Source organism: Danio rerio, chromosome 11, assembly GCF_052040795.2.
Source record: "Danio rerio strain M-AB ecotype USA chromosome 11, GRCz13ab, whole genome shotgun sequence".
Lineage (NCBI taxonomy): Eukaryota > Metazoa > Chordata > Actinopteri > Cypriniformes > Danionidae > Danio > Danio rerio.
In genome coordinates, this window is record NC_141031.1 from 47,139,636 (window position 1) to 47,150,000 (window position 10,365).

General features: G+C 38.2%; 2 protein-coding genes across 25 annotated transcripts in view; one reads left to right on the forward strand and one right to left on the reverse strand.

The window, feature by feature from the left end:
- Nucleotides 1-10,365, forward strand: part of traf3ip2b (TRAF3 interacting protein 2b) — an 872,991-nt gene that overhangs the window by 813,122 nt on the left and 49,504 nt on the right. The gene's annotated exons all lie outside the window — the stretch shown is intronic.
- Nucleotides 1-10,365, reverse strand: part of clasp1b (cytoplasmic linker associated protein 1b) — an 86,882-nt gene that overhangs the window by 44,710 nt on the left and 31,807 nt on the right. For all 23 annotated transcript variants that reach the window (XR_015502864.1, XR_015502862.1, XR_015502861.1 and 20 more), the window contains 6 exons: nt 8,326-8,472; nt 7,772-7,848; nt 6,081-6,173; nt 5,608-5,753; nt 2,997-3,132; nt 2,429-2,499 (listed from right to left, as the gene is read on the reverse strand). Coding sequence is in view for 8 of the 23 variants with exons in the window: in XM_087274143.1 (XP_087130269.1) it covers nt 2,429-2,499; nt 2,997-3,132; nt 5,608-5,753; nt 6,081-6,173; nt 7,772-7,848; nt 8,326-8,472 (670 nt within the window). In the remaining 15 variants the exon portion in view is untranslated. The remainder of the gene's footprint in view (nt 1-2,428; nt 2,500-2,996; nt 3,133-5,607; nt 5,754-6,080; nt 6,174-7,771; nt 7,849-8,325; nt 8,473-10,365) is intronic.

Consider the following 10,365-nt stretch of genomic DNA (forward strand, 5'->3'; position numbering starts at 1 on the left):
TGTACTCATCTGTTCATGTGTTTATCTGTTCATGTACGCATGTTCATCTGTACTCATCTGTTCATGTGTTCATCTGTTCATGTACGCATGTTCATCTGTACTCATCTGTTCATGTACGCATGTTCATCTGTACTCATCTGTTCATGTACGCATGTTCATCTGTACTCATCTGTTCATGTATTCATCTGTTCATGTGTTTGTGTTCATCTGTGCATGTGTTCATCTGTACTCATCTGTTCATGTATTTATCTGTTCATGTGTTTATCTGTTCATGTATGCATGTTCATCTGTACTCATCTGTTCATGTACGCATGTTCATCTGTACTCATCTGTTCATGTATTCATCTGTACTCATCTGTTCACGCGGTCATGTTCATCTGTGCATGTGTTCATCTGTACTCATCTGTTCATGTGTGCATCTGTACTCATCTGTTCACGCGGTCATGTTCATCTGTTCATGTGTTTGTGTTCATCTGTGCATGTGTTCATCTGTACTCATCTGTTCATGTGTGCATCTGTACTCATCTGTTCACGCGGTCATGTTCATCTGTTCATGTGTTTGTGTTCATCTGTGCATGTTTTCACCTGTATTAATCTGTTCATCTGTGCATGTGTGCATCTGTACTCATCTGTTGATGTGTTCATCTGTTCACGTGTTCATTTGTTCATGTATTTATCTATTCATGTGTTCATCTGTTCATGTGTTCATCTGTACTCATCTGTTCATGTTCATCTGTTCATGTGTTCATCTGTGCATGTGCTCATCTGTACTCATCTGTTCATGTTCATCTGTGCATGTGTTTATGTGTTCATCTGTGTATGTGTTCATCTGTTCTCAGCTGTTCACATTTTCATCTGTTCACGTGTTCATCTGTTCATGTATTTATCTATTCATGTGTTCCTCTGTTCATGTGTTCATGTTCATCTGTGCATCTGTTCATGTGTTCATCTGTTCACCTCTTCATGTATTTATCTATTCATGTGTTCCTCTGTTCATGTGTTCATCTGTACTCATCTGTTCATGTGTTCATGTTCATCTGTGCATCTGTTCATCTATTCTCAGCTGGTCACGTTCATATGTTTACCTCTTTATGTATTTATCTATTCATGTGTTCCTCTGTTCATGTGTTCATCTGTACTCATCTGTTCATGTTCATCTGTGCATCTGTTCATGTGTTCATCTATTCTCAGCTGGTCACGTTCATCTGTTCACCTCTTCATGTATTTATCTATTCATGTGTTCCTCGGTCCATCTGTACTCATCTGTTCATGTGTTCATGTTCATCTGTGCATCTGTTCATGTGTTCATCTATTCTAAGCTGGTCACGTTCATCTGTTCACCCTTTTCATGTATTTATCTATTTATGTGTTCCTCTGTTCATGTGTTCATCTGTACTCATCTGTTCATGTGTTCATCTGTGCATCTGTTCATGTGTTCATCTATTCTCAGCTGGTCACGTTCATCTGTTTACCTCTTTATGTATTTATCTATTCATGTGTTCCTCTGTTCATGTGTTCATCTGTACTCATCTGTTCATGTTCATCTGTGCATCTGTTCATGTGTTCATCTATTCTCAGCTGGTCACGTTCATCTGTTCACCTCTTCATGTATTTATCTATTCATGTGTTCCTCGGTCCATCTGTACTCATCTGTTCATGTGTTCATGTTCATCTGTGCATCTGTTCATGTGTTCATCTATTCTAAGCTGGTCACGTTCATCTGTTCACCCTTTTCATGTATTTATCTATTTATGTGTTCCTCTGTTCATGTGTTCATCTGTACTCATCTGTTCATGTGTTCATCTGTGCATCTGTTCATGTGTTCATCTATTCTCAGCTGGTCACGTTCATCTGTTCACCTCTTCATGTATTTATCTATTTATGTGTTCCTCTGTTCATGTGTTCATCTGTACTCATCTGTTCATGTGTTCATCTGTGCATCTGTTCATGTGTTCATCTATTCTCAGCTGGTCACGTTCATCTGTTCACCTCTTCATGTATTTATCTATTCATGTGTTCCTCTGTTCATGTGTTCATCTGTACTCATCTGTTCATGTGTTCATGTTCATCTGTGCATCTGTTCATGTGTTCATCTATTCTCAGCTGGTCACGTTCATCTGTTCACCTCTTTATGTATTTGTCTATTCAGGTGTTCCTCTGTTCATGTGTTCATCTGTACTCATCTGTTTATCTGTACTCATCTGTTTTGGGTCCATGTTCATCTGTGCATCTGTTCATGTGTTCATCTGTGCATGTGTTCATCTGTACAAGTGTTCATGTGTGTATGTGTTCATGTGTTCTCAGCTGTTCGCATGTTCATCTGTTCACGTGTTCATCTCGTCATGTACTCATCTGTCCATGTGTTTATCTGTTCATGTGATCATCTGTTCACATGTTCACCAGTACATGTGTGTGTGTTTGTTCTCACCGTCTGACGACCACTGATTTAGACATGCAGGTGCTGGTCATGATGGGAATCAGACGAGGATAATGAGTGTGCTGAAGGAGAAACAAGAGATTTACTAGCAAACAACACACACACACACACACACACACACACACACACACACACACACACACACACACATATATATATATATACACATACACACACACGCACATGCACACACAGCTGTGTGTGTGTCCAGTCAGGCGTGTTGTGTGATTGAGAGCATCCAGCTAATCAATATGATCGATCAGTGTGTGTTTCTGTCTGCACGTGTTTCCTGCAGCTCTGGTGAACATCACAGCAGTTTAACACACATCCCAGAATGCTTCACTTTCAGTTATTCTGCTGTCCTGATGCACGTGTGCGTGTCTGTTTGTGTTATGTGCCTGTGTATGTACATATATATATATATATATATATATATATATATATGCTGTATATATTGTTTGTGTGTGTATACATCGTAAGTGTTTGAGTGTTTGTGTGTGTGTGTGTGTGTGTGTGTGTGTGTGTGTGTGTGTGTGTGTGTGTGTGTGTGTGTGTGTACCAGTATGATGATGCGTATGGCAGCGCTGCCGGATGTGGCCATGACTTTAGCGCTGTTCGGCAGCAGGTTCAGTAGCGCCGGCATGATGTTTTCAGCTCCATGATCAAACTTACTGCCCAACACGGACGACAGATGCCTGCAGGACACACAACACAAACACACACACACACACACAAACCACACACTAGTGAGCTGTCTATGCAGGGAGCATATTGAGTGTATGCTGCTTTCTAAGATTTTTCTTATTAATACTTATACTGTAGTATAACACACTTACTGAGAAATACATCTACAGTTATTAAAATGCTCTATATTACCCAATATTTCCATTTATAACTTACACAGTAGCAAAAGACTAGCTAAAACAAGACAGATGATAAAATAAATACTGCATAATAATTAAAATATCATTAAATCTTTAATTTTTGTAAGAAACACTGATATATACACTCACCGGCCATTTTATTAGGTACACCTGTCCAACTGCTCATTAATGCAAATTTCTAATCAGCCAATCACATGGCAGCAACTCAATGCATTTAGATGGTCAAGATGATCTGCTGCAGTTTGAAGCAAGCATCAGAATGGGGAAGAAAGGGGATTTAAGGGAGTTTAAACGTTGCATGGTTGTTGGTGCCAGACGGGCTGCTCTGAGTATTTCAGAAACTGCTGATCTTCTCGGATTTTCTGCAGAAGAGCATCTATGAACACACAACACGTCCAACCTTGAGGCGGATGGGCTACAGCAGCAGAAGAGCACACCGGGTGCCGCTCCATCCTGCCTTGTATCAGCGGTTCAGGCTCAAAAGGGGGTCCAACCCCAGTACTATAATAATAATAATAATAATACCTTTTATTTTTAGGCGCCTTTCAAAGCACTCAAGGACACCTTACAGCAGATTACAAGCACATCATAAAAATGCAAGCAGTAAAAATGACAATCAGCATAATTAAACCAGCAAATCATTAAAAGCTATCCTAAACAAAAACGTCTTTATCTGAGATTTAAAATTGGAAATAGAGTCCATCTGGCGAATGTGCAAAGGCAGGGAATTCCATAACTTTGGTGCTGTACAACTAAAAGCCCTGCCTCCAAATGACTTCATCTTAAAGTGTGGGACAGATAACAGTTCAGCAGAAGATGATCTCAGTGAGCGTGAAGGAGTGTACAAATGAAGAAGATCAGAAAGATAGTGAGGGGCCAGGTTATGAAGAGCTTTGTATGTTAAGACTAGTAGTTACTAGTAAGGTGTACCTAATAAAGTGGCCGGTGAGTGTATAATTCTTGCAAAATGTCAATTCAAATATATAAAAGCGCATCTAGATGTCAATTTATATATTTATACACATATTTAGTGATTAGAATCTATTTAATTAACAACTCCGTAAGTGTATAGAATTTTACAGATTTATATTTGTATAGAATATTCATGTATAAATAAAAACATCCTACTCTAGCCATTATTGTGTGTATTCATTCATTCATTCATTTTTCTTCGGCTTAGTCCCTTTATTCATCAGGGGTTGCCACAGCGTAATAATCGCCAACTATTCCAGCATATGTTTTACACAGCGGATGCCCTTCCAGCTGCATCCCAGAACTGGGAAACACCCATACACACTCATTCACACACTCATACACTACGACCAGTTTAGTTCATCAGTGCCCCTATAGCGCATGTGTTTGGACTGTGGGGGAAGCACCCGAAGGAAACCCATGCCAACACGGGGAGAACATGCAAACTCCACACAGGAAAGCCAACAGACCCAGCCGGGACTCAAACCAGCGACCTTCTTGCTGTGAGGCCACAGTGCTAACTACTGAGCCACGGTGCTGCCCTTATTGAGTGTATCTTTAATCTAATTAAAGCTTTAAGTAATAATCTTTGCATAATTCTGACTATAAATACATTTTTTGTCTCTTTTTTAGATGCAATATTTATTTTAATTTTATTTAAGTTAATTTTATTTCTGCAGTGATGTCGCCTTTGAAGGTAGTTGACTATGTAGACGGTGAAGCACAGTTTGAAACACAGCCCATCAGTAGAATGTGCGTGCGTGTGTGTGTGTATGTGTGTGTGTGCAGTGTTGGAACGTGTCCAGTGTTTAAAAGCAGAACACTTAGAGTAATTGGCTGTTTTCATTAAAGTGAGTCTGTCAGCATCTGTCAGCAGTGGCTCTGCAGCGGTGTTAAACTCTACAGATGGAGCTAAAGCTGAGCAGATATCAGGAAATCATCACAAAAAAAGACTTTTATTATGTATGAACAAAGCAAACTTATCTATAACTAGGCATTTGTAAATAAAGATCATTCATTTTCCTTCAGCTTAGTCCCTTTATTCATGAGGGGTCACCACAGCAGAATGAACCACCAACTATTTTAGCATATGTTTTACAAAGCGGATGCCCTTCCAGCTGCAACCCAGAACTGGGTAACACCCATACACACTCATCAATTTAGTTCATCAGTTCCCCTATAGCGCATGTGTTTGGACTGGGGGGGAAACCGGAGCACCCGGAGGAAACCCACGCCAACACGGGGAGAACATGCAAACTCCACACAAACCAATTGTGTGAAACCCAGCATTTTATAGAGTGTACACACACATACCCGAGTGTTATGCAGGCCTCGCGCACCACCTGAGAGCGCAGATCTTTAGCCGACAGCTTGAAAGCTGCGTCCAGCTGCCGCAAATGATGACAAAAACCATCATAATCGCCCGCGCCGGCCAACAGCAGAGAGCGAACCTTCTTCAGCTGCAAAACAGAACAGATACATGTAAGGGGTAAAGTACATCCAGCCGGTTGTTATTGCAGTGTGTGGTTTTCAGCAGCTGTTGTATGAAGACTGAAGGGTTTATTTGTGCAATAATCACCGCTGGATGTACTTTATCCTGCTTATTACACGGCTACTTGCCACAAAATGTAAAATTAGAAACAAAACAGTGTTTTCAGCCGTAATAGTTCATTAGTTCTTAAATAAAATGCAAAGCTGACAAAAGGAAAACGGCTGAATGGAGCATACACTAACCTACATAACATATAATTGTTTCTTTAAACAGTGGTGAATGTGAAGAGACTCACAGCGGCCACTCTCTGCTCCCAGTCGTGTTTTTCATCAGACAGAATCTCTCGGATCTTATTGATGGAGTCTTCCAGCTCTCGGGCTGAGTATATCTGAGAGACAGAGCAGATTATCAGACTCTCTGACTCTCACTGATGAGAGTACTTTAAAGCAACTGTTAACACATTTCATTTTAATTACATACATTTAAGTAACACTCAAACCATAAAAGTCCAATCATTTTTATTACTTTACTATTTTAAATTAAATTAAATTAAATTAAATTAAATTAAATTAAATTAAATTAAATTAAATTAAATTAAATTAAATTAAATTAAATTAAAATAAAATTAGGCGATGCATTGGCGCAGCAGGTAGTGCTGTCGCCTCACAGCAAGAAGGTCGCTGGTTCGAGTCCCGGCTGTGTCAGTTGGCGTTTCTGTGTGGAGTTTGCATGTTCTCCCCGTGTTGGCGTGGGTTTCCTCCGGGTGCTCTGGTTTCCCCCACAGCCAAAACACTTGATATAGGGGAATTGGGTAAGCTAAATTGTCCGTAGTTTATGTGTGTGAATGAGTGTGTATGGATGTTCCCAGTGATGGGTTGCAGCTGGAAGGGCATCCGCTGCGTAAAACATATGCTGGATAAGTTGGCGGTTCATTCCATTGTGGCGACCCCAGATTACTAATAGGACTAAGCCGAAAAGAAAATGAATAAAATAAAAAAAATAAAATAAAATAAAAAAATGAACAAAACAAAACAAAACTAAATTAAATTAAATTAAATTAAATTAAATTAAATTAAATTAAATTTAATTTAATTTAATTTAATTTAATTTAAAATAAAATAAAATAAAATAATACAAAACAAAACAAAACAAAACAAAACAAAATTAAATTAAATATATAATAAAATAAAATAAAATAAAATAAAATAATAAAATAAAACCCTTTAATTTAACCATAACCATATTTTGTAATCAGCTCATTTAATTTTTTGTTTAATTTTTATTAAACAATGGTTTTAATTTTTATAAAACCATAAAAATACAAAAAAAAATTTATTATTTTTATTTGTAAAATAAAAAAAATTATTAAATTAAATTGGGAATAAATAAATTAAATTAAATTAAATAATGTAATTTTATTTTATTTAATATAACCATAACGCTATTATTAGCTCATTCAATCTTTTGTTTAATTTTAATTAAAAGCCATAGTTTGGAGCAGGGGTTTTATATTTGACTAAAAATAAAAACATACAAATACAATATTTTTTACGTTCTCATTTGTATTTTGCTAAAATAAAAAAGTAAAATAAACATCAATAATTTAACCATAATTCCATAATATTATTAGCACATTTCATTTTTTGTTTAATTAGAATTTTATATTTAACTAAGAAAAATAATAATAATAATTGTTTTTGCTGTTTCACATGTATTTTGTAAAAAAAAATGTAATTATGTGATGCAAAGCTGAATTTTCAGCATCCTCACCCTAGCCATATTCTCACTCAATGATCAAGAAACACTTTTGAATATTATCAGTGATCAAATCACATGTTTGTAGAAGCCATGATGCAATTTATTAAACAATTCAGTTTATTTTTGTATCTATCCCTACTGATCACTTAAATGCATCATTTCCCTCCTTTAATTCAAATAAAATCAAGCATGTGTATATTTATTCATGTGTTAATATGTATTTCTCACCTGTACAGTCGGCACATCTTCAAAGGCACGAATGAAGTCTTCTTCATCCACAGCTCCGGCACCACAGCTCTCTTTACCTGCAAAAACAACGCAGTTATTCCTTTAGATTTATTAATTTATTATATCTGAGCATATTAATATATTAAGACTATATATGTCTAAATATCACATCAATACTCGAATAAAAAAGTATATTCAGCTGTGAAAAACATTAAGAGAGCACTAGTCTTATCTCTGGATGGTAATATTTGTGTTCATTTTATTCTTGACGTATCTGATTTTCTTCCAAATTCAAATACAAATATAGTAATTTAAATAAAAATAAAAGTACATAATTATATCTTAAACATTTATATCTTAGTTTAAGATTTAAATTTCAATGATTATATTATTAATTGTATATGGTGCCCAAACTTTTGTTTTTTTACATCACTCTATGTTTTATATTTCTAGTATTTATTTAAAGCAGACTGGGTTTTACAATGCAGGTCAATGAGACTTTTAACGACTTTTATTATGAAAAATCTGTTTTGTCCAGTTTTGTTATTTCTGACCAGAGCTTGGTCTCCTGGAGGCGGAGCTTGGTCTGCTGGAGGCGGAGCTGGGTCTGCGTGTGGATCCTGTTCTCCGCACTGAAGCTCCTTTAGAGGACGATGAGGATCGACCTCCATCCACTGAGTCTTCATCATCAATGTTCTTATCTGAGGAAACACACACACAGACAAAACAGACAACATTACTGCTGTACTCAAGTGGGTTTATTGCTTGTTTTATTAATACTCACTAATACATAGTTTTTATTTAAAATGTATTTTATTTTTAGGTGAATTTTAATTAAAATCACTGTTTGAACAGAACAGAACAATAAGAGCAGAACAAAAAAGAACAGAACAGACCAGAACAGAACAGACCAGACCAGACCAGAACAATCCAGAACAGAACAAAAAAGAACAGAACAGACCAGAACAGAACAGACCAGACCAGACCAGACCAGAACAGACCAGACCAGAACAAAACAGACCAGACCAGACCAGACCGAAGCAGAACAGAGCAGAACAGAACAAAACAGACCAGAACAGACCAGACCAGACCAGACCAGAAGAGAACAGACCAAAACAATCCAGAACAGAAAAAAACAAAACAGAACAGACCAGACCAGAAGAGAACAGACCAGACCAGACCAGACCAGACCAGAACAGACCAAAGCAGAACAGAACAAAACAGACCAGAACAGACCAGACTAGACCAGACCAGAAGAGAACAGACCAGAACAATCCAGATCAGAAAAAACAGAACAGACCAGACCAGTCCAGAACAGACCAGATCAGATCAGAACAGACCAGACCAGACCAGACCAGAACAGAACAGAACAGAACAGAACAGAACAGAACAGAACATACCAGACTAGACTAGACTAGACTAGTCTAGACCAGAACAGAACAGAACAAAACAAAACAGTCCAGACCAGACCAGACCAGACCAGAAAAGAACAGAACAGACCAGACCAGAACAGAACAGAACAGAACAGAACAGAACAGAACAGAACAGAACAGAACAAAACAGTCCAGAACAGAACAGAACAGACCAGACCAGACCAGACCAAAACAATCCAGAACAGAAAAAAACAAAACAGAACAGACCAGACCAGAAGAGAACAGACCAGACCAGACCAGACCAGACCAGAACAGACCAGACCAAAGCAGAACAGAACAAAACAGACCAGAACAGACCAGAAGAGAACAGACCAGAACAATCCAGATCAGAAAAAACAGAACAGACCAGACCAGTCCAGAACAGAACAGACCAGATCAGACCAGACCAGACCAGAAGAGAACAGAACAGAACATACCAGACTAGACTAGACTAGACTAGACTAGACTAGTCCAGTCCAGACCAGACCAGAACAGAACAGAACAGAACAGAACAGAACAGAACAAAACAGTCCAGACCAGACCAGAACAGAACAGAACAGAACAGAACAGAACAGAACAGTCGACCAGACCAGAACAGAACAGAACAGACCAGACCAGACCAGAAGAGAACTGAACAGACCAGACCAGACCAGAAGAGAACTGAACAGAAAAGAACCGAACAAAACAGTCCAGACCAGACCAGACCAGAACAGAACAAAACAGTCCAGACCAGACCAGACCAGACCAGAACAGACCAGAAGAGAACAAAACAGAACAGACCAGAAAAGAACAGAACAGACCAGAAGAGAACAGAACAGAAGAGAACAGAACAGACCAGACCACACCAAACCAGAAAAGAACAGAACAGACCAAACCAGACCAGACCATACCAAAACAGACCAGACCAGACCAGAACAGAACAGAACAGAACAGAACAAAACAGACCAAACCAAACCAAACCAAACCAAACCAGACCAGACCATACCATAACAGACCAGACCAGAACAGAACAGAACAGAACAGCTTCCGGTTCATGCAGACTTTATAGCCTGAAGTCATGCTGGCAGTGTTCCTCTAGCCTTTGTGGAGGATCATCAGTCCCAGCAAAGCACCAAAAACTGCCAGACCAGCAATCAATCCTCATCTATAATTCACACACACACACACACACACACACACACA